This window comes from Drosophila obscura, unplaced genomic scaffold (genome assembly GCF_018151105.1).
Source record: "Drosophila obscura isolate BZ-5 IFL unplaced genomic scaffold, ASM1815110v1 contig_1, whole genome shotgun sequence".
In the NCBI taxonomy this organism is placed as follows: Eukaryota; Metazoa; Arthropoda; class Insecta; order Diptera; family Drosophilidae; genus Drosophila; species Drosophila obscura.
Genome location: NW_024542679.1, coordinates 10,230,318 through 10,253,198, shown reverse-complemented (window position 1 = coordinate 10,253,198; position 22,881 = coordinate 10,230,318). Strand labels below are relative to the sequence as shown.

The following is a 22,881-nucleotide window of genomic DNA, read 5'->3' as shown; positions in this document are numbered from 1 at the left end:
CTTATAGATACCTCCCCAAAAGACCGCAATATGTGCTTTTGAATTCTATTAGATATTCTTCTTATAGTCATACATTTTCTGTGTGATTATTTGCATGCACTTTGCATTATTTTTAGCGATTCAACAATATTTGAGATGTGCATGTAGTACGACTTGAAGCCGACAGCGCAATTATATCATAAGAATTAAGTGTTGTTCGCGTATTACCTGAATCAATTAATCAATAAAATAAACCGAGTTCAGTGGAGGGCAGAATTACTTCGAAATCTGTTGAAGGACCGAAATAATGTCGGGCATGCGTGCTGTGCTGAAATATTGATCAAGTTGTCATCTGTCGAGCCGGAACCGAAAAGAGCAGTTCTGTTCTTCGACTGTGAGTGGAAATTCCCGCACTTGGGCCACCCGCTGGCACCTGTGCTGCATTGCCAATCGATCTGTGGTATTACTCATAATAGAATGCTTTATATTATGCCACTCTCGACTGCATCGCTCGCATGCCAATTGACTCTGGGCTATACGAGCTCTGGCTTTCGGCAACATCCAGCCAGAATGCCAAGCATTTTGAGTGGCCCGATCTAAGTATATTACTTAGTATAACTGCAAAATCAAACGATGCCGTAACTCAACCACTCACTCACTCACTCACTCACTCACCCACTCACTAGTAGCTGTAATCGCTCAATCAAGGGAGAGCTTTTACGGTTCGTGCATACGAATGCAATGCCAATGCTAATCTTGATACGAACAGAGAGAGACAGAACCATAACAGAGGCAACGGCAGTGGCAGTGGCGATGCAGCAGACCTTAGACAGTTGTTTAAGTGATTCCCAATTGACATGTCAACTGGATCCGTTTTAATTTCCCCCTTGATTAATGACATTTTAAATTCTTGTTTCATTTGTCAAATTGAGTCACAAATTTCTTGGGACTGTATCAATGACAAATGCGGAGCAAGGCGCCAAAACGACACATAGGCAAAGTGACCTCACACACACATACACGCACACACATAAAACAAATCAATTGAGAAAAAGTACTCTCACGACTATAATTTGCCTCCTTTTGACTCATCCGTTGAATAATTCCCATTCCATATAAATACTCTTTTCGTCTAATTTTTAGGTTTGCAATCTAAAATTAATAATACTACATGCCCGCCCGCATTTGGCCAATTTAATAGCGTTGGAAATAAATATGGTTCTAAAAATGGGTCTGGGAAAATCGTGTCTCCCCCCATCGCCTGAATTTGGTGATTTTTCCGGCTTGATTATTATACTTAGAAAGCGATTTAATTTCCCATCAAAATCGAAGTGAATCCCAAACGCAGATCATTGCGTTCGCGTTCGCATTCGCACTCGCACTGCTATTCCGTTAGGGAGAGCTTAGGGAGAGCGGCCGACCCGACGCAGTGAGAACGGACTGGGAGAGAGATAGAATCGAAGTGCATATAAAGCTCAGCTCAAGAGGCCGAACACTCAGCCCACACGAAGACGCGACGCGATGCGAGCCGATGCTTTGGTCACGCAAGCCACAAAATTTAACAAAAACAAATTATTATTAAATGAAGAAGCGTCCAAGTCGGTTTTAATTTCGACTACGATATAAATTCTGACTCGAGAGACTTTTCAGTCTGATAACGGCCGTCAGACAGTGAACAGTGAACGTCGCGAAGCTGCTCCGCTCGATCTCTCAGTCTCGCCATGAAGTCGGTGTTTGGTGCCAGTGCTGTGATTACGCTCCTCTGCCTCCTCCTCCTCGGCGGGCCGTCCGCCTTCGCTCAGTTTAACAATCAGAACCGGCAAGGTAGTTACTCGTACTCGTACTTAATTAGTAGAAAGCTTTCGAGCCTGGCTGGCTACTAGCCATATCTGTTCTATCTATCTATCATATTTGTAGAACTTTTAACGATGTGATGTGAGCAAACAAATAACTAATCCGCGCCATTCCCAAAACCAGTTCCATTAACAGCAACGAAAAATCAGAATCAGAAAACAAATTTAAACTAATCAAAACTCGTAAAAAGTTCAGCGAATTTCAGCGAAATTTGAATGGGAATAACTAAGTTGATCGAAATATTGATTTGGGTTAGCACGCGGGACAAACAAGAGTAGAGTCGGATACAAGTTGATGGCAAGTTCGTTGCTCAAGTCTTTCGTATTCGTACCATTTCCACCTGTCGCACCGGTTAATGGGGCAATTTGTATGAACTGCACAAAATGGTGTGTGTCTTAAGTTATTTATTATAAATTTCGGCTCATCGTGTTCAAGTTCAATTCCAGTTCAATTCAGTGAAACCAGTCGCCAAGGTCGCACTCAGATGTGGACGTGTGGACAGGTGGCTATTACCTGTGAGGCGTTTCTGTCTTTGTTTACTTTTGCGTGGGGTTTTTTTTTGCTCGACCGTTTTGTATTAATGATCAAGTTTACAGATTGTTAGAAGTGTCAAAGTTTTTATTACTATATATATCATAGTGCAAAGAGTCGGACTAAACTAGCCCCTCCCCTTTCTGCGGTTTTCTAAACACACACTTCCCATTGTAGGTGTGTGTTTTATAATAATATATTTTTACAATTAATTGCCAAGAATTCTCAAATTTTATAGTATATAGAATCGCCAATGCCATTCAGCATTTACTTATTCCCCAGCTATTCCCGCTATTCTGAATAATATTTTGGCTGGAGATTCTTGTCATCGTTGCTAGATTGTTTAGATCAGATTAACGTTACATATGTGCCTGCCAGACCAGACCCATTTATAATTTCCACATTTGGTAGAAGGATCCTAAAACTAATATTTTCGATTAATTTATATTCCCATTTTATATTAACCTCCTTCTTTCTTTTCAATGGGTTGGCTCATCATTTTCCTTACAAAAACCATACTAACTTTTTTCCTGGGGCAAACTCAAGCTCACTCACACCCAATGACTAACCCACAACTTGGCTGCCGATCCTCGATCTTCGTCTACTAATGTGGAACCTCTTTGTTGTGCAACCTCTCTCTCTCTTCCAGTTCGTCAGAACTGCATCACTCCAGAGAACTACTATGGCAGCTGCGTGGCGCTTAGCTTCTGCCCCCAGGTGGTGAACATCTTCCAGACCACCAGCAGACAGCGCGCTGAGCGCTATGTGATCGCCCTGCAACGCAGCTGTGGCACCCGCAACATCAATGGGGATCCGGTGGTAGGGAGCACACCCTTTCTCTCATTTCTCTCACTTTGCGGCTATACTGAGCTTTCGCTTATCTTGCTTCTCCCTTCCTGCAGGTGTGCTGTACTTCTCCGCAGCAGAATAATCCACAGACCACAGAGCGGCCACCGCCACGCAATCCCTTCTTTCCCACAGAGCAATCGTTTGTGGGTCCTCAGCCGCAGCCAACTGGGCCCAATCGCAATCCCTTCCTGACCACGGAAACGCCATACACGCCACCCCTCACAACGCGTGCTCCGGCTACCACGGCAGCACCTTTGGTGGAGCTACGTGGGCCCGTCTGTCGTGGACCGGACACCAAGCCCGGCAATTGCATCGGTGAGTATTTCCGTGGCGTGTTCCCGCTCTCTTCTGCCTCTAACCATCTGCATTCCCCCATCAGATATCAAGAGCTGTCCCTTGCTGCTAAATCAACTGATTGCCAAGCAGAAGGACGCCAACTTCGTGAACTTCCTGCAGGCATCGCAGCGCATCTGCGGCAACATTGGCTCCACCGTCTGCTGTCCCAATGGCCAGACGGCGACGCTTTCGCCCGTAGTCACTCCCGCCGTCAGCACGGAGGATATACCCCGACGTCTGCCCAATGTGGAGGAGGGATGTGGGTACACGCTGAACACCTTCAAGAAGATAGTGGGCGGCGAGGTGAGCCGGAAGGGGGCCTGGCCCTGGATAGCGCTCTTGGGTTACGATGATCCCTCCTCGTCGCCGTTCAAGTGCGGTGGCACTCTGATCACAGCCAGACATGTAATCACAGCGGCCCACTGCATCCGCGAGGATCTGTAAGTGAAGGTTTCTCCTCTCTCTCTGCAGTTCTCTGTCCTAAAACCATCGATTTATTGCAGACTATTCGTGCGACTGGGCGAACATGACCTCTCCACGGACACGGAGACGCGCCATGTGGATGTTAATGTGGCCCGGGTAGGTTGAATATATCCCCACGATGTGTTCCTCTTTTAACTGGCGTTTTCTCTCCATTCAGTACGTGTCCCATGCGGAGTACAATCGCCGTAATGGACGCAGCGACATTGCCATTCTGTATCTGGAGCGGAACGTGCCGTTCACGGACAAGATCACACCCATCTGCCTGCCCCACACGTCACAGCTGCGTGGCAAGTCCTATGTGGGCTACATGCCCTTCGTGGCTGGCTGGGGCAAGACCCAGGAGGGCGGTGAATCGGCCACCGTGCTGAACGAGCTGCAGATCCCCATCTACGACAACGAGCAGTGCCGCGAGAGCTACGCCAAGCAGAATCGCTATTTCACCAACGATCAGTTCGACTCTGCGGTCGTCTGTGCGGGCGTTCTCACGGGCGGCAAGGATACCTGCCAGGGCGACTCTGGTGGCCCACTGATGATACCCGAGCCTTACCAGAACAGCGTGCGCTTCTATCTGATTGGCGTGGTCTCGTACGGCATTGGGTGTGCGAGGCCGGAGGTGCCTGGTGTGTACTCTAGCACCCAGCACTTTATGGACTGGATCATCGAGCGGGTCCAGGAGACGACGCCCTAAGACATGCCATCCATCCACCTTTATCCATTATATTTTCTACCTATTTTATAAGCTATATCTCCCCCAACTCGAAGTAAACTTTCTTCTCAGACTCTGTAAGCGTAAAACTCATAGAATTGCTGGGTTCTGGGTTCTGGGATCTGGAATCGAGTGCAAATATTGACACTGGCCCCTTTGTCTTGGGCCTTTGTTCTCATGACACCGCGGCGGGTTGTGACCTGGTTGTGCCTTGGGCTGATGTTTATGCTTATGCAAATCGGGGGCAAGACGATTCATCAATCATGCTGGTAATGATCATCGCGTCTTGGGCTTGAGCCACCCCTAGAAGAAGGTTATGTAAATGCGAGGATGCCTGGACATGAACTGCATTGTAATTGCATTGAGAGAAGCCACAAGCGCGGATTTGCATAACTGATCGCAGGCTCAGCGATGTCTTCGAGGTTCCCTCTATCGCTTGGGCGCCATCTCCATCTTACGCCGAACGAAAGGGGTACACAATAAGAACATCCCCTGCTCCACCATGACCCAAACGGCAGATGAACAGAAATCAAATGCCAGACACAATGTAAGACGAATCCCTTTAGAAGTCAGAACGCCTCCCGCGCATTTGTGGCCACATGGCATGGGGTGCTCTCGGTGCTGCTTGGGTCTTTTGTGTGTTGCATCCACATTGTGATTCCAATCGCATCTGGCAGATGATTTAGTGCTTAAGCGGGGAGAGTTCATTAAACTGGGCCCTGTTCAACTGTTCCCCTGTTCTCATTCATCTCTTTAAAATTAAGTTTCAATCACAACAGCGAAAGTAAAGCAGCAGGGGCACGGGGCACTGATCCCTTATCTGATCTGATCATCATCATCATCAATAATGCCAACAAAATTTGCATGCCAAGGAGTTTCCTTCCTTCTCTTGTTCTTTTTTTTTTTTGCCAAAATTTGCATACCTAAACCGCTTCCCAAAACCCCACCCCACCTTTTGCCACAAGGGTGTTAATATCATCATTAGCCGGATTCCCAGACAACCGACAAGATTTTTCGCAAGGGTTCGCATGGGTCTTGTGCCTTCTGCGGTGTCAAGAGGGATTTGCCCACAATCGCAAATGTAAACACGATCCGTCAATATCAATTGTGTTCTGCAATTGTGATCGATAGCGATGATAGCGATGATCTCTCAATTTGCAATGATCAATGAGGGCAATTGTTTGGTTTGGCATTGTCTTTTATCGCAAATCAATACTTGACTGCTCTATTTCAAGAATATGTTAGGTGTTATTGGAGTTTAAGGAGGTTCTGATTTAGGTTTAATTGTGATAGAGTTTTCCATGAAGGAGTTTATGACTTGAAGGATATAAAAAAGCAACAGAAAATCATGCAAATGGATCCCTGGTTATCCCTCTTTCAACTTGTATTTCTTCCGTTTAGAAAGAAATTAAATTAAATTTAATATATTAAATTATTCGTTTTGAACTTTACTAGAGTTTTATTTTATTTTTTATATTCCTAAATGATGCATTTATTTTAGTAATTATATTTTAGTATAGATCACAGAGATTACAAACTAATCATTCACTTAAAATACATCCTTCGACGAATCTAAACTAATGGAATTGCACTTGAATTATAACGATTTATATATCTAAATCTGGCACTACATTGGCATCTCATCTCTATTCAGCTAGGCTTCCGGGGAGGCGGCGGCCGCGGCATTCCTTTTCAGGGCCAGAACTTCGTTCAGTGTGGGACTGAGGGCGAGGGCGGGATTGGCCACGGCTATGATGTTGTCCCCCGCAGCTGAGATGACCTGGACACCGCTCAGAGTTGAGGGCGCGGAGACCGAGCCACTTAGATCCACAGATTCGCAGGGCATGGACGAGGCATCCATCTGCCGCGACACGGGCGATCGCTCACCGTCCAGACCATTGCAGGCCGTCTGTGGTGGGGAGGATGGAAGAGACAAATTGTTCTTTACTCGGGGTCTACCTCCAAGGGCGGACTGCACGCATAGCGCTCCAACACATACTCACTGGCATTGGCGGGGAGCTGGACGAGTTACTGAACGAGAACCGCGAATCGTTGTCCTCAAAGTCGGCCGTCTTGCCCAGTCTGGAAAGAGGATATGGATGACTTCTAGTTACATTCTATAAGGATTTCACTCTCATACTCACGAGAACTTGGCAATCTCCGTGAGGTCGAACGGCGGCTTGGCGAACTTCTGGTACATGGCAAAGAGATTGTAGCGCGAGTCCTCCACAGCTTCCTTTTTTTGTGAATGTGGGTTATCAATGAGATCATGGATTAAAGTCTCTGCAGTGGCTAACAAAAGTCTGACTAAAAATTGAAGCTTGAAGCTAAGCGTGTGGCAAGCAAAGAGTTCTTGTGGCAAACGGAAGAATAGACATGTGAATCGTTGGCTTGGAGATTTCGTAGGATTCATTTATTGACGTTCAACAGAGAGGAGGAGGTACAACAATCAATATACATATATTGCAAAGGTCTACCGACTAAATAACTTGTGGCTATACTAAGTCAAACATCGATTATAGTAGCTAAGAGTAAGGGGTTAGTAGCAAGGTTAAAGGTGAGAGTTTAGTAAGGATCAAAGATAAAAGAAATGGCAGAAATATCAGTAGCAAAAACACAACAATCTAGCATAAGATAATACTGAATAATAATACTACAGATTGCAAGTTCTATATACAAATAGGACTCCCCCATAGGGAGGGAAGATATATGATATGATTCAGGCTTAAAACCGATCCCAAGAAGGTATCCAAGATATTCTTAAAAGAACCTCTCGATTGAAGGTGTTAGTGTTAGTATTTGTGTTCTGCGGATCGCGAAAGCTGCAAAGCAAAGTTTTGGTTATTCCCCACCCACACCCAAAGCTGGAAAGCTGCTGGCTGAAGCTGAAGCGGAAGCACTGCACCAGGCGACGCACTTACGCACTTACGGCTCTACGGACTTGATCTTCCTTACCCTGTTGAGGTCCATGGGCAGCTGTGCCGCCTCCGTGGAGGAGAGACGCTGCCGCTTGGGCGGCATCGATGCATCGCTCGACTCGCAGTCAACATCGCTGGGCACACAGCCCGAGCCAGAGCCAGAGCCACGCGCTCCACCCGCACCCTGGGCACCCGGAAGCTGGGTGAGCAGTCCCCCGTAGCGTGCTATGCTCGCCGAATGTCCAAATCCAGCATCCTTTACTATCTGACGCGCCAGAGGGAAGAGCTCGTCGCGTCGGGTGAGCAGCCAGATGGTCTGGGGGTTGCGGCAGAGCTGGGCGGCCGCCTCATTGACGCACACCTCGTGCAGCGTGAGGGGCTTCTCGGGACGGCGCTTGCAGTCGAAGCGGCCGTAGATGGCCGAGTACTTACGGATCTCGTCCATGCGCCGTGGATCGTGCTCGCTCATGGCTATCACCTGCTCCAGCTCGCGGGTGGTGCGCTTCCGGGTGGTCTGGGCGCGTGGCTCCCGCTGCGGCAGCTGGCGGCCGATCTTCTCGGCGCACATGGTGATGCGCTGGATCTGCATCTCGGTGAGAACCGGCGTCAGCTGTGGCGAGCTGGAGGAGACCTGGTGGGCAGTGCTAACCGAGACACAGGCCGCGGATCCCGGCATGCTGCTGGGATTGGCATTGGCATGTGTCTGGGGTGTGGGATTGCTAGTCAGGGGTGTTGTAGAGGGCAGGACAATGGAGGGCAGGACGGGCACCGAGGTACAACTAATTTGGGATATCAGGTGGGGGACAGTCGTGGCAGCCGTGGCCGTCGCTGTCGCTGTCGCGGCGGTTACAACCGGACCCGTGGTCGGCACAGGGGCCGCCGAGGGCTGGAAGGAACCTGTCGCATGGAAGGAGGGAAATTTCTGGCGTGGCAGGGCAGGCGTTGTGTCCGGATTGAAGACCAGCGCTGGCTTGGGCGGCGTCTCACACAGACCTGGAAGCATCATCACGCGTTCAGTCAACGAGACCAGGAGCTGGCTGGGATCACGCTTACCCAGCTGCGGCATGAGGACACCCTGGAACAGAGCAGGATTGTTGGCCCACTCGTGCAGGGCCTTCTGCAGGCGACGCACATGCAGCGGCTTGGATGCCATGCCCACCAAAGCCATGATCTCGAGGAACTCCTCCTCGCCGGCGTCGTACAGCTGCTGCACATCGTCGCCGCCCATCTCCAGGAGCGTGTCGTAGTAGGCCAGCAGACTGGCTCGCTGGAGCACTCGGTACAGCTGCACCTCCGCCTCGTTGCCCGGCCGCGATGTGGTGATCACTGCAAAGACGCACAAGGAAGAGCAGAAAGGGAAAGGCTTAAAAACAGTTTCAACCAAAAAAAAAAAAACAGAAAAACAGGAGGCAAAGAAAAAAAAAAATGATATTTATTAAGTTCTGGCCGGGGCCGTTCTCACAATGTTTTGAGCCTATAAGAAAAAAATGTTTAATTAAATTCGCTTTTTTTTCCTTAAAAAAAACTCGACGGACGTCTGGACCCTAACCTAACCCTTTTTTAGGCAACGCAAGAGGACAAGAGAGATCGAGCGAACGAAAGAAAAAAAAAAGCACAGAAAAAGGATGTGGCAAGAAGGGGTAGGGGAACTCGTCTCATCTGCATAACAGAAAGAGAGTGAGGGAGAGAGGAAGAGTGAGATATGCTGATTCAACCCTTTGGTCCCGAAGGATTCAGATCCGATCCGATCCGATGCGATGCGTTGAGAGTCGGCAAACTCGTTAGAAATGCGTCACGCAGCCCACAGACCCCGCCAAGGATTGCCAGGATCATTTTAATCTTTCCTCATTTAATTTTTTCGGTTTTATCACTTTCGATTTTTAGCAAAAAAAAAATAGACAGATACGCGCACAGGGGAAGGGGGGCGAGTAAATTAATTCCTTGAATTCCGTGTGAAATGTACAGAAAATGGAAGTTTTCTTTGGTTTCTTGAGCGATTTATTGCCCTCGCATCCTAATGATTTCAAGATTCCCGGATCGCTGAGGCAGCAGCAGCAGCAGCAGTTACTGTTATGGCACCACAGTCCAAAATGGACGAGACTGACGACACTGTCGCTGAAGATGATGATTATGTCAAATCGTAAATAATTATGTGAGAATATTTCAGTCGGCGACAGTCGCCAGTGCCTCTGCCACTGCCAGTGCCCGTAAAAGCCAGAAGAGCAGCAGCAGCTTTAATTAATAGAAAAACGAGCTGCTTGCCAACTAAATTATAACAGAGCAGAAAAACCATCGTACATCGATTGGCTGGCTGATTCTTCTGCTTCGTCTTTTACTGTTTTTTCGTTGCGACTCTGCGGACTCTGGGAGCAGGGAGAGAGAGAGAGGCGTCAGCAGTCAGCAGCACCACCAAGGTACAAGCGCATCCACCAACGACAGGCAGACACCAAAGATGCGATGCGATGCGCTTTGCTCTTCTCACTTGCAGCCAGTTCTTGTCATTAACCCATCACTGGGTCCATGGGGCTGTTATAAGTTATGGGTGTTCTAAAGAAGAACAAGAAGAATGCGTACTGAGGGGAGGTATACAAATGCCTTTTCAGCTTTGATTGCATCTGTCGGAAATGCTCTCGAGACTGAACTCGCTATTTATACTTGAAAGCTGATCAATAACTAGTCTAATGGCTAGCCAAGGTTAACTGGAGTATTAAAAATGCCTTTGAATAGCTGAGAGTGAAAGTGTTGCAGTTGCCATTGCTCTAAAATTTAAAGCTTAGATTTAGAGTCTAAACTATGAAAAATAATTAACTTGCAGCTCTCTCATCTCTAAACAAATTGACACTGGTACATCCAGTGGTGTCCGCTCAAGGGTTAATGGACAGCGCAGGCCACACTTCTATTCTCTGCAGCCCCCCTTCCCATCCTTTCTCGTGTGGGTATTTAACACAGACTTGCGTAAGTCGGGAGTCTGTCTGGTGGCTAGTCTTGTGATGAAGGGAGAGCGGCATATATACATTTGCTGCAATAAATAAATGAGACGTGATTTCAATACACAAATAATGTCACTGTCAAGGGGGCGGCCAGAGTGGGAGAGAGGAAGAACAGTCAGATCCAGGCGAGTGAGGGAGAGACTGGCATGATCGGCAGCAGCGCTGCTTCTGCGCAGTACGCACTGACTGCAGCAGAGAGAGCTTTGCTTTGCTCTGCTCCTTCTCGTTCTGCCTCTGCCTCTGCCTCTGCTTCAGTTTCAGATTGTTGCTGATTTTTTACTTATTTAATTTGCGGGTTTCTGTTTTTTTTTTTTGTTGTTGTTGTTGTTTTTTTCTGCTTCTGTTTCTTTGCTTTTGCTGTTGCTGTTGTTGCTTTTGTCATTGGCTAAATATGTTGTTTTTATGCGAACGGCAAATGGGTAAAAATGGACAAAAAATTAACTGCAGTAACTTTTTAGTTGGCACTTGGAAGCAATAATGACATTCGACGCCACATACCAAGCAGCTGCCCAGAAGGAGTGGGCACCAGCAGCACCAGGAATAGGGACCAGGAACCAGGGACCAGGGACCAGGGACCATGGGCCAGACAGAATATGCGTCTGACTGTGTGTTTGTTTGTTTGTGTGTGCGTGGAGCAGTCAATCGTGCGATCGCCTTCGATTATGGGCAAAAAGTAGACGCCGGGACAAACAGAAGCAGCAGCAGCCAGCAGCCGCAGACTTTTGACTTGGAGTTGGACCGACCTGGAGCTGGATCTGAGACCTGGGACCTGTGCCTGTGCCTGCGCCTGCGCCTGGGGCCATCCCTCCTCAGATGGCATTGGCAATGGGCAAGTAACCGAAACTATTTCTCATATACAACGATAAATTAAAAGCCAACTTTTTAAACGACCAAATTCTTGTCGATCAAAATTCCATTGGTGGCAATAACTTGGCTGGTACGAGTACGTGCCAATGGCCCGATGATGGCCAGCCAGACGACGGAAGACAAGACCCAAAGCAAAGCTCCTCAGACCTCAGAGCCCAGACCCCAGGCCAAACCAAAGCGAACCATAACCATAACCTGGCGACATCTTTGACAGAGCCAGAGAGAGGCGGGAAACGTATTCTGCAATCAGCATTTTCCAGCGAGAAGAGAACGCGTCTCGTTGGCTGAATCAGGAGATCGGAATAGGGGTGGGGATCGACAGGAGTCTGTGTCTGTGTCTGGGAGAGATCTTTGCTACCCTCAATGTTTGGGGTGAGTTTTTTTTGTGTTCTTTTTCTATACAACTATTGTTTGTTACCCCTAAGGCAGGGCAGGGCAGGGCCTATCATCATTAAGTTGATCTAACGGCTGCCACTGGCAAGCTGCATTACCTGGCTCTAGAGTCGATCTCATTGGATGAGGACTGCCATTGCTCTACCTGGATGCCAGGAAAAGAAAGAACTTTTGAGCAGATAAATATGCTAAACAGACACCCCGAGCGAGAGGCGGCAGCACCAAGGATGTGGAAACCGGAACTCAATCCGCGATTCTTTCTACAATTGTCTCGGAAATAAATAATGGCAGAACGCAAAGGTAACTTTTTTTTTGCGGCGTCCTCTATTGTTTATCAGGCCCAAGGTCCGTTAGGGCAAGGGGACAAGCTTATTCTGGGTTCTTCCCAGTTTCCGTTACATAACAGAACAATGGAATGCGAGGCGAAGCTCGAAAAAGAGCGCGAAAATTGCAGCATTGTGGTGGCAGGGCGAAACTTAATGAAGGATTTGCTAAGGCTAAAGGAATGGGAAGTTACTATAGCAACCATAGATATATAGAGATATCTGCATGTAAGAAGAGTTCATTCGAGGATGGTTGAACTGCATCTCTAAACAATTATCGAATTACTAAGGAATATATATTTGTATTTAATTTTGATTTATTCCTAATGCTACAAGAAACAAGTCAACGCAATTGAAATTATAAAAAAACAACAGAAATACCAAGACTAAGGACATCTGCATGTCTGCATAACAGAACATCTGTTCATTTTTGCATAAAAATGGTAAATGATTTTAATAGAAACCCTTTTAGAATTTAATTTAATAAATGTATGAAGTTATGAAACAGGTCAATTTAATAAATGTATGAAGTTATGAAACAGGTCAACGATTGGTTCATAAAAAAGAAAAGGAACATTTAACTAACATTCCAGAGAGCTAAACTCATCCCGAAGCAGCTACCTCTTAAGTTGGATTCCCAAAACCCTTTCAAATAATCTAAGTCTGTCTACAAGATTCCCAAAATTTCGTAGATCCCCTCCTCTGTGTGATCAAGACCTTAAGCATACAAAAACACAACCTATATAATTATTGGGGAATCTCTTCTCCCTTTCAACTTACTTGTTCCATTCGCATTCCTGCCGAAGATCTTGCCCTGTGGACTCAGAATGGGACTGGAGGATGCCGACGGGGCGCCGGAGAGGGAGCGCTGACCCTCGGACAGCCCGCTGGCCAGTGACAAGTTGTACAGATCCTCCTGCTTGGCGGCCTCCAGGCTGGTGGTCAGCAGCTGTGACTGCGTGACGTGGGTGGTGGGCGTGGCAGAGGTGGAGGTGGAAGCTGCAGCCTGACTCAGACTCCCGCTGGAAGCTGGCTGACTGTGACTGTGACTGTGCTGACTCTTGCTGCTCGTACTGGCAGCCGGCGAGGGGGTGGACACCACTACCGTTGACGAAGTGGCGGTTGTGGTCGGCGTGGTGGGGGAATTGGCATTGGCCTCCATTGTTGTGTGTTGATTGTGATTATCCTTTCCGAGACGTGGCGCAGCGGAAGAACACAGGAACCAGGCACAAACACAAACAACCAAAATGAAATGCATGCAAAACCAAACGACGAACACAAAAACGGATGTGCTAGGGATCGGGATTCAACTACAATCTACTATCTTAACTACACTAATTTCTCCCGAGGAGCGCTGGGGACACTTCGGACACAGCGAGAGAGAGAGAGAGAGTAGGAGCAACAGTAACACACGAGAGCGCGCTTCGCAAGGTTATTTATTCTTTCGATCTCTGCGATCCACTCAGCTCGAGGCCAGACGAAGTTCTGTTGTCGTGTTGCCGCGTGGACGGCTCGGGAACCCTTTTCCCGAAGCAGCAGCACCACTCGGACCCGACACTGCTTTCGTTTTCTTCCAGGGAGGAGCGCGGGACGAGGACGCTGCACAAAATCACGTAGCAGACGAAAGGGTTCAAGCAGGGATAAAAACAAAGCAGACGCAGGAGAGGGAGTGTGAGCGGTGCGGAGCGGAGCGGAGCGGTGCAAGGGTATTGGCGCTTCCAGTTTTCTTTCCTTCGAGGGTAAGTTTTTATTTCCAGATGTGCCAAAGAAGCTTCTCCCGTGAGCACACACACACGGAAAGAGCAGGAGAGAGCGAGAGAGAGAGAGCTGAGTAGAAATCCAAAGTTGAGTGAGTGTTTTGTGCTCCGCCTCTGGGAATAGATCGCAGCTTTGAGTGTTTCCAGAAGAGAGGATATCTTTTCGTGGCTTGATGATCCTTTTTTTTTTTGCTGATATTTTCCGTTAAAACTGTGGAATATTTAAATTAAATTCAATCCAAGACATGCATAAATTTGTGAGCAAAAAAAAAAAAAGGTAGAATATGAAAACCCTTTCTGTTCGATTTTGTTTCCCAGGAAAACGGCAAAGAAAAATGGAAAATTCCAAGGATTTTTTGTGTTTATATATTTTGTACTCGTATATACAAAAACAGTTTACAATAGGGGGGTTTCTTTATTATCAAATAGGGGAATACTTTTAAAGATTGCCGTTTACTCTCTATCGATAATCGTAATAGCTATTATTATTATTGGATCCGACCAGAACCGAATCGAATCGAATCGAACGGAACCGAATCGATCCATTAGATTTAGGTATGAATAGATTACACTAGGATTTAGGGCTTTAGGGTTAACAGTCGAAGAGCAGGAACCCCGGGGCTATCGTAGGCCGTTCCGGTAATACCGGACACCGCTACAAGAGCAGGGTTCCCCGAGCTGGGGTGTTCCTCACTATAAGTTATTCACGCTGATGATCTGATTGATCCAGCCGATGAACGAGGACGTCTTCACATAGACGCCGGGCACATCCTGGCGGCCGCAGCCAAAGCCCCAGGACACCAGGCCAGCGAGCTCGTAGAAGCCATCGTCCTGGCACACCAGCGGACCGCCACCATCGCCCTGGCAGGCATCGTGTCCCTCCTCGCCGCCAGCACAGAAACTGGAGGCGGGCAGTATGAAGATCTTCTCCGTCACGGCATTCACCTTCCGGATGCACTCCGTGTCGCTAACAATGGGTATCTCCGCCTCGCGTACCCTCAGGGGTATGGGACCAGCTGGAAAACAAAGAGAGAAAGTCAGAGAGTGGCAGGGTAATGCGATGGCGAGCAGGAGACCCACCTTCACCCATGTAGCCGTAGCCGGTGACCGTGCATCGCTTGCCCGCCGCATGGCTAACGCCACGCGCTGGCAGGCACACCAGACAGACGCCATCCCGGAGTTCTGCCTGTCCGTGGAGCTTCAGCAGGGCAATGTCGTTGTCCAGGGTCTGGCTGTTGTGATTGTGGTGGATGTAGGTGGTGGCCACGCGCAGCGTCTGGGCTCCTGGACTGCCGTACTTGCGGGTCAGATCATAGTCGCCCACTCGCACGTAGATGGCATCTCCGGAACGAACAATACTAAGGATAAAAGTCGATTAAAGGGAATCCAATGGCGGTTTGGCATTCAATCACTTACTTGGTGACGCAGTGGGCCGCTGTCAGCACCCACTGGGTGCCGATGAGTGCCGCTCCACAGAGATATTGGTTCAGGGAATTGATGAGAGCCACCTGCCAGCACCACTCGCCGTTCTCTCCATCCTCGCCGCCCACCACGCGGGCCCTTCTACGGCCGCTGTAGTTTGCCGCCTGCAGCGATCGCTGCTGGTAGTAGTCCGGATACACAATCTCCGGCTGATCCGACGCCGAATGGCTGTGGTAGGAGCGCAGCTGGTTGCTCTGCAGACTGGCACCGGTCTCCACGAGGTCTCCGAGCTTATCGTTGTGGATCTGGATGGGCACGATGGCGGAGCCGAGCACCAGCCGCTCGTTGGACTTGTTGAAGTTGCTCGCGTACGCCGCGACGGAGGTCATCTGGCGGGCGGAGCGTTGCACACCGTACTTGGCGCGGGCGTAGGACACCAGCGAGAGGGCAGGGGACCTGCCGGCACGTCCTGTGCGGAGGGTTCCCTTGACGCCGCACACGTACTTGGAGTAGACATGCGGTCGCGGAGTCGTTGTGGTTGTCGTCGTGGTCGGAGGCGTGGTCATCGGGGGCTGGGGCTGCGGCGGCAGGACAGGCTGCAGTCCGGGACCAGACTGACCGTAATAGTCCGCATAGCTGGGCGGTCCCGGGGGAGGAGGCGGTCCTGGCTGGTGTTGCTGGTAGGGATTCGGGTGATGAGGCGGCATTTGCGGCGGCGGACCCTGCGGCTGCTGGTTGGACATGTACGAGTACGGCGGAGGCATGGCAGCCGGCTGTGGCGGATAGGCCTGCGGTGGACCCATGGGCGGCGGCGGCACAGGGTAGTAGGCGGTGTCGTTGCGCGTCTGGAACTGCTGCCGCTCGAGGATCTTGCTCTTGGGGGCACAGCAGATCTGGCCGGAGCGCTTGCACCGGAACAGGTCGGTCATCTCGGCGTTTTCTGTAGGAGATTACGGGCTATCATCGGGATGATCCCACAAAAGGGATGACAATTTTACTCACTGAAGCACGTGAAGCTCAGCAGACTGACGATGCAGGAGCCGGGACACTCCTCGCGTGGATCCGGACTGGGCGTATTGTGCAGCACATAGGGCGGGGCTGTGGGCGGCTGTGTAGGCGAGGGCGTGGCAGGCGGTAGCTTGGGCTTGGGCGCACCGGCGCGAGAGTTGTCGCAGCACACGGAGCCCTTGGCACAGGTCGTGGCCGTGGAGACGAGCACGGAGGGACGCTCGCAGAAGGCCGCCATGATGTTCAGCAGACAGAAGCCCGGACAGCGTGGCACCTGCGGCGGCGCCTGCGGAGGCGGTGGGGGTGGAGCCGATGAGGGGGCGCTCAGTGTGCTCTCGGCAAAGGAGATGATCTGCGAGAGCAAATCTCCACCGCCGCCGCCTCCTCCTCCTCCCAGTGGATTCGAAGACGCTGGCGGTGGTGCGGCGGGACGAGCGGGCTTTGGTGCGGGCTTGGGGGCATGCTTGATGGCCGGCTTTGTGGGTGGCGGCGGCTTGGATGTGGGCGCCTCGGAGCCACCAGTACCAGTGACACAGCAGCTGCCCTCGCCCGGACAGAAGGCCTCCGAGTCGATGTCGTCGCAGAAGATGGCAAAGATGCCGTTCATACACTCGCCCTCGCACTCCTTGAGCACCTGCCCCTGGTCGTTGGCCTGCCCAGACTTGAGCTTGTTGCTCAGCGGCGCCTCCTCTTCCTCCTCCTCATCGTCGGCCTCCTCCTCGTCCTCCTCCTCGGCGGCTGCTTCAGTGGTCGTTCTGGTCGGATGCTTCTTGTGTTTGCTGGGCTTTGCGGAGCTATTGCCGTTGGTCCTTGCTGGCTCTGGGGTTGTGCTAGTTGTGGTTGTTGCCTTGGTCGTAGTTGTGGTGCTGGTGGACGTGCTGGTGGAGCTGCTTGCCCTTGTGGGCGCAGACTTTTCGGATATCGTCTGATTCGGCTTGAGGTTGCTCATGTGTTCTGCAGGGAATGGACAAAGCTCTGGTTAATGGGAGGATTCAATGGTTGGGTTAATCTTGAACCTACTGGCTGGAATGTAGATGTCCTTGGGCAGCTTCCCGTTGGAGTACTCGTCCAGGGAGACGCAGCATTTGGTGCCCTCCTTGCACAGTCCATCGCTGGTCAGGTAGGCCTCGCAATACTCCGCTATCCGATCAGCCACACAAACGCCCGTGCAGTCCTCTAAACAGGACAAAGAAGAAACGTTAGCAGGGCCTTCTTGGCATCTTCCGCTGATCTTACTGTTCACATCGTCCGTGGTCTTGGTGGCCTCATCCTTGTCCTTGGGCTTTGTCGTTGTGGCCTTCTTGGTGGTGCTGGGCTTCTTTGTGGTGGCCGCCGTGGCTTTGGTTGTGCTGCTGGCCGGACGCTTGGGCTGTGGCTTGGGCTTGGGCTTCGGTGTGGTAGTTGTCGCCGTGGTGGTGCTGCGCCTGGTAGTGCTAGTGGTGGCCACTGTTGTGGTTGTCCTTTGCGTCGTTGTGGTGCTGGGTGTGGTCGTTGTCTTGGGCGTTGTGGTTCCTCTCAATGCAGTGGCATTTTTACCTTCAAAATGAAAGGATTAGAACTTTTTCCGGGCTCAAATCCGTTGTGATCCTCACCTGGTGCATTCTCGATGCAGCATTTCATGCTGGGCGACGGACAGGGCACATTGTCGAGCACCTCGTAGCAGATGAGAGTGGCCAGCGTGTGGACACAGACTCCGGGACAGTCCTTGGCATCCGCCGTGCTGGTTATCGTATCGAGCAGACCTTAGGGAAGATCATGCTGATGAGCTGCTTGGAAATAGCGAGTTTCTCCCCCTTACCTGATAGAAAACTGCCAGCCAGGGACTCATCCTGGGCCTGAACTGCCGATGGACTCACCAGCAACAGGCTGAGGAGACTCAAGGCGAGGATGCTGCTGCCCGTTTGGCTTGAAAAGCCTTTCATTTCACGATGTTGCGCCATGGTCAGCACGTGCTCATTGCTTTGGCCAATAGTCTGAGAGAATCGGAGAAAAGAGTGAAGTAATTAGCGTTGGTTCAAGTGAAAGTCGGGGCCACTGACTCATCTGCCAAGAGCCCTCACTTGTGACGTAATGCAGTGGCAGCAGCAGCAACAGCTTGGGGCAGATGCGAGAGCATTGCCACCTCAAGATCTCTGAATTGTGGCAAAATGCGATAAGAAGTTAAACCCGTTTTTCACACATTTTTACTCAGAGTTAGGAGTGGACTGGGTTCGGTTCCCACTCCACTCTGAGCATGATCTGCGGCAGGTGCCCCAATTAGTTATTACGTATACGTATCCATACCCATACCCATTCCACACCCATACCATTCCCGAGTGGCAATGCCAAGAGTTCGTAACGGACCACAACACTCCAGTTTCAGTTCCAGAGACAATTCCGGCTTAATGGATGTGATATGATATGTATTTGGGTTGCCCAAGAACCAGAAATGGAAATGGAAACAGAGAAAGAATCGTCAAGCCAAACTGGTTGCACGCCTCCTCCCCGATCCGAACTGTAGACAGACCATTTCCATGCAAATAATAATAATTGTACGAGTATCTACCAGCAGAAAGATGACAATGGTAAAAGCCGAGGCATTCTTCCAAAATGGAACCGTTTAATGAATGAAATAGAAAGTACTTAGTGGCACGGCAAGTACATAAACAAAACGAAATGAAACCTACTCCACTCTTCAGATAGAGATCTTTCTTAGCGAAAGTGCAGCCGAACGGATGACAACTGTGTGGACAATGGAATTGTACCCCGGACTCACGTGCGGGTTGGGGTATCTTCTCGAAGCTTTCTAGGGAAAACCGGAAATTTCAGGAAGGCACTGGGCAAAGACTATATTAATCACAGCCGCGAGGCCATAATCCTAATTCTTTCTAGAAAGTGACTTGGACAGGGGTCTTTTGGTTAGCCAAAAACCAATTCTGGCCGCTCCCCAGAAGACTGCAAAGGCAGAGGCACACACACACACGTATTTTGGGTCAAGACGTTTCTCTCTCATTGGCAGCTCCCCTCTTTGTGCTTCCTTCATTCTTGCCCCATTCTGTCAGTCAGCACGCCTACGCCATCATGAATACCAAGTCCGGCACCAAAACCGATAACTAGGTCAGATGCATAAGGCGCGACGGCGTTAACACCGATCCGATCCGATCCGATCGTTCGTTCCCCCATTCATACTCTGTCTCTCTCTCTCTGTCTCTCTCTCTGGAGAGTTTGTTCTTGGAAATCACTTGAAATTCCAGTTGCTGAATTTGAATTTCACACCACGAAAGAGAAGAATGAAAGAATGTCTTGTCAAAAACAAACAGAAATGCCGATGGAAGAACGGTTAACCTTAACTGTAAACGACACACGCAGGCGCACGCAAACGCAAACGAACACGAACACACATGCACATGTGGACCTGTACGCCGCTTCCGCTGTCCATCCATCTATCGTAGTTGATTTTGAAGCTGCTTTTCAATTTGCAAAACGATTTTGTTGTTGTTGGTTTCTTTCGTTTTTAGCACTTCCATAAAAGTTCCAAAAGAAAGGCACATAAACACCAAAGTACTAGCAGCAGCAGCAGCAGCAGCAGAAGAAGCAGAAGCAGGAGAAGAAGGAGGCGAAGAGGCAGTAGAAGACCGACCACGTCAAAGAGGAAGAGGAACCACTCTTCGCCTAAGGCTCGTCGGTTTACGAACAAGTTAAGCGACTTATTCTGCTGCCTCTCTCTCTCTCTCTCTCTCTATCTCTCTCTCTCATTATTTCTTTCTTTCGGAACGTATCATAACGGTAAGCAGCAGCAGCAGCAGCACACACACAAACTGTGAGCTGGCAGCCAGGAGACAGTCCATAGATGCCGTCGTCACCTTGGAATGCACTTGGAATCCGGCACAAGACACACTCCCACCTGCACTTGCTGCACCATATGCAAAGTCCACTTGAAAGCACTCAAACACGCACACACACATATCCGTACACCACTCACAATGTTTTAAAATTAGAACAGAAGGAGGATCGTACGATCCACGGCAACCGTTTGCTTAGTTGACGCTGCTGTTAAGAGAGGCGGAGGCGACGACTCGACTGCACCTTGCGAAAGCCAGAAACGATCTGACCAGCGATCAAGGTTCTCATCGCTGGTAAGCCAGAAGAAGCCAAGCTTGGCGCTCAGGCAGCTGCCAAGGCCAGGCCCCGGGTCCGATTCCGATCCGCGGCCACAGCTGGAGAAAGTGTGGAAAAGACAGGCAAAGAGAGAGCTCAAAAGTTTAAAGAGAGGCAATCTACCTACCTGGCTATGACTCTCTTATGACCATCACCTGTTTGCGTGCTCTCTCCTTCTCTTTTGACCATCCATCACCTGTTTGAGTGTGAGTGGCTGGCGTTACCTGGCTGCCTGGCTGCTTCTTTTGTGTGTCCGTGTGCGGCCCATAAACAAGGATGGCATGGGATTCATGTCGATTGGTCGCACAAATTTCCACTTAAGATCGAGGGTTAACCATTTTGAAGACATTTTTATTAGCAATCCCTTGCCGCTACCCTTGCCAAAAAGAAATAGCATTGCACCCCCCGGAGTGTGCCTACTTATCGGATTAGCAATTGCAATTTTCGAACCGATCTGCGATCATCATTTTTGCGCATTTGCATTCTGTTCGGGGCTTAGTTATGCAAATTTCAAGTGCAACAAGATGCTGCATAGGTACATATCTTACATATGCTAATTTACAACACATTTTCGCAAGTCACAGCCCTGCAGCCTTTCAGAACCCTGATCTGCATCTTGATCTTCGCTTGGGTTCGGTTGGGTTTGGGTCGAGTAGAGCTGTTGACGTTTCTCTGTTGTCAAACATTGTAGAAATGCAATTATGAGTGCGCGAATCTCTAATGAGCAACTAAGTAGGCAATGCAGATCCTCTCATTTGCATACCGCCTGGGAAAACTGCATAATCCGATTAGAAGGGAATTTGTGGTTCAGTGGGAAAATTTAATAATTATAGTTTGTTTCCAAAACAAAGTAGTTACATTTACAATATGAAACTACACAAGAGACGCGTTTACTTCTATCCAAAATTATAATACTCAGTAGTACACGCTTTTATCTCTTCAATTACTGAATATAAGTCTCGGAGTTATATCTAAAAAAAGACAACAATGGCACCTAGTAGACAACATACATATACGAGTATCCTTGGCCTTTGCTACTCCAACAATCGGGTTGGGTAAGGTAATCAAATGTCTAGGCAAATGAACAGTCTCTGTACAGCCTCTTTTGGTGTGGTGTCCTTCGGCCGCGGATGTTCCCAGGCTCTGGCGCGCATCCTTCGTTTCGGGGCAAAATCTTCTCAAGATGAAACTTCACACGACAGTCTCGGATCGCAATTTGAATAAAACGCTGCATAAAAAAAATTGAAAGTGGTAAAAAAAGTGAAAAAACTTCCTAAAAAAAAACCTAGTGGAAAAAAAAGTATTTATCATTCCGTGCGTGTGTGTGAGAGAGGAGAGGAGTATTTTATACCTGGAATCTGGAAGGCAAATAGATAAGGAGACGCTGTCGCCGTCGCTGTTGTTGGTGGTGGTGGTTCGTCCTTCGTCCTGCGTATGCAAATTTGATCGCCCGAGTCCGTGATGATTCCTTTTCAATTTGAACAATGCCGAGGGTCGCCCGATCGCCCTGTCCCCTGGCCACACATGTTTTTGTGTCTGCGTTTTTTCTACATTAATCGTCCTATTTAAAAAAAAAATGATAAACCCTTTTGCTTCTCCGTGCGGTACATTTTTTTTTTCGAAGATTTTTCCCCGTTTTTGATGCGGCCTGTGTGAGGTTCATCTTTTTTTTTTTAGCTTAAGTCATCCCGTTGTTGTAATTTCACTTTTTCCGTGAGAACTTTTAGTCGATGTCTTGGGCGAAATTCGTGGAAGAATGAGATGAGGCAAAGGATAGGCATGGGAGATGAGGGATAATGGATAAATTATCCTAGACAATATGATTTTTGAACTAGGAGCAGTGCAGCAACTATTCTTGTTTAAATTAGATGCATTTTAGTAAGGAAAAATCAAGAAATAAATAATAAAATAAATCAAGTATAAATAAAACGGAACTATTTTAGAATACAATTTACTTCTAAAGATTTTATTAAAATAATTCCACCTTAGAAACCAAATCATGTACTCTTCACTATTGTGGTTACAATCTTTATATTTTTAAAATGCAAGACACAATTTATGCCTTAATAATCAAGAGGCCTGCCCTGATCCGAGCCCCGACCCCGAACCGGAGCCAGCATTGCCAGCAATCTACCCCCCGGGGTGATGTTCGATGACGATGATGATGATCTTGTGGAGGTACTGGTGCTGGCCTGGCCTGAGATCTGACCGGGTTTCCTCAATTTGCATATCAAGGAGGAACGAGAACCCTTGTAAGTTTTAAAGGGGTGCCACCGACGGGTGCAAGGGTCTTGGTTTGTCATGGGAACAAAAGATGCATTCAGCGTC

General features: G+C 49.0%; 3 protein-coding genes across 4 annotated transcripts; 1 reads left to right on the top strand and 2 right to left on the bottom strand.

Annotated features, from left to right (window-relative positions):
• The first annotated feature begins 1,461 nt into the window (after positions 1–1,461).
• Positions 1,462–4,809, top strand: LOC111072704 (venom serine protease Bi-VSP). Its single transcript, XM_022364717.2, has 6 exons — positions 1,462–1,803; positions 3,014–3,183; positions 3,267–3,528; positions 3,593–3,989; positions 4,053–4,128; positions 4,190–4,809. The coding sequence occupies exons 1-6, from the start codon at positions 1,701–1,703 to the stop codon at positions 4,718–4,720; spliced, it is 1,539 nt and encodes a 512-aa protein (XP_022220409.2). The 5' UTR covers positions 1,462–1,700; the 3' UTR covers positions 4,721–4,809.
• Positions 4,810–6,244: 1,435 nt separating this feature from the next.
• On the bottom strand, positions 6,245–13,700 carry LOC111072703 (NGFI-A-binding protein homolog). Of its 2 annotated transcripts, none has more exons than XM_041593940.1 (7): positions 13,285–13,700; positions 13,010–13,245; positions 8,710–8,982; positions 7,694–8,649; positions 6,883–6,974; positions 6,742–6,820; positions 6,245–6,647 (listed from the first exon to the last, which is right to left on the bottom strand). In XM_041593940.1, exons 1-7 carry the CDS (start codon positions 13,485–13,487, stop codon positions 6,393–6,395), a joined length of 2,094 nt encoding a protein of 697 aa, XP_041449874.1. In that variant the 5' UTR covers positions 13,488–13,700; the 3' UTR covers positions 6,245–6,392. The 2 variants fall into 2 exon arrangements, with proteins under 2 accessions (XP_041449874.1, XP_041449878.1); XM_041593944.1 differs by having other exon boundaries at positions 6,525–6,647; positions 6,738–6,820.
• A 647-nt stretch (positions 13,701–14,347) lies between these two features.
• LOC111072665 (protein masquerade) lies at positions 14,348–20,487 on the bottom strand. The gene is made up of 9 exons (XM_022364663.2): positions 20,378–20,487; positions 18,215–18,389; positions 18,009–18,158; positions 17,653–17,952; positions 17,437–17,592; positions 16,411–17,370; positions 15,403–16,348; positions 15,067–15,344; positions 14,348–15,002 (listed from the first exon to the last, which is right to left on the bottom strand). The coding sequence occupies exons 2-9, from the start codon at positions 18,354–18,356 to the stop codon at positions 14,680–14,682; spliced, it is 3,255 nt and encodes a 1,084-aa protein (XP_022220355.2). The 5' UTR covers positions 18,357–18,389; positions 20,378–20,487; the 3' UTR covers positions 14,348–14,679.
• Positions 20,488–22,881: the final 2,394 nt, after the last annotated feature.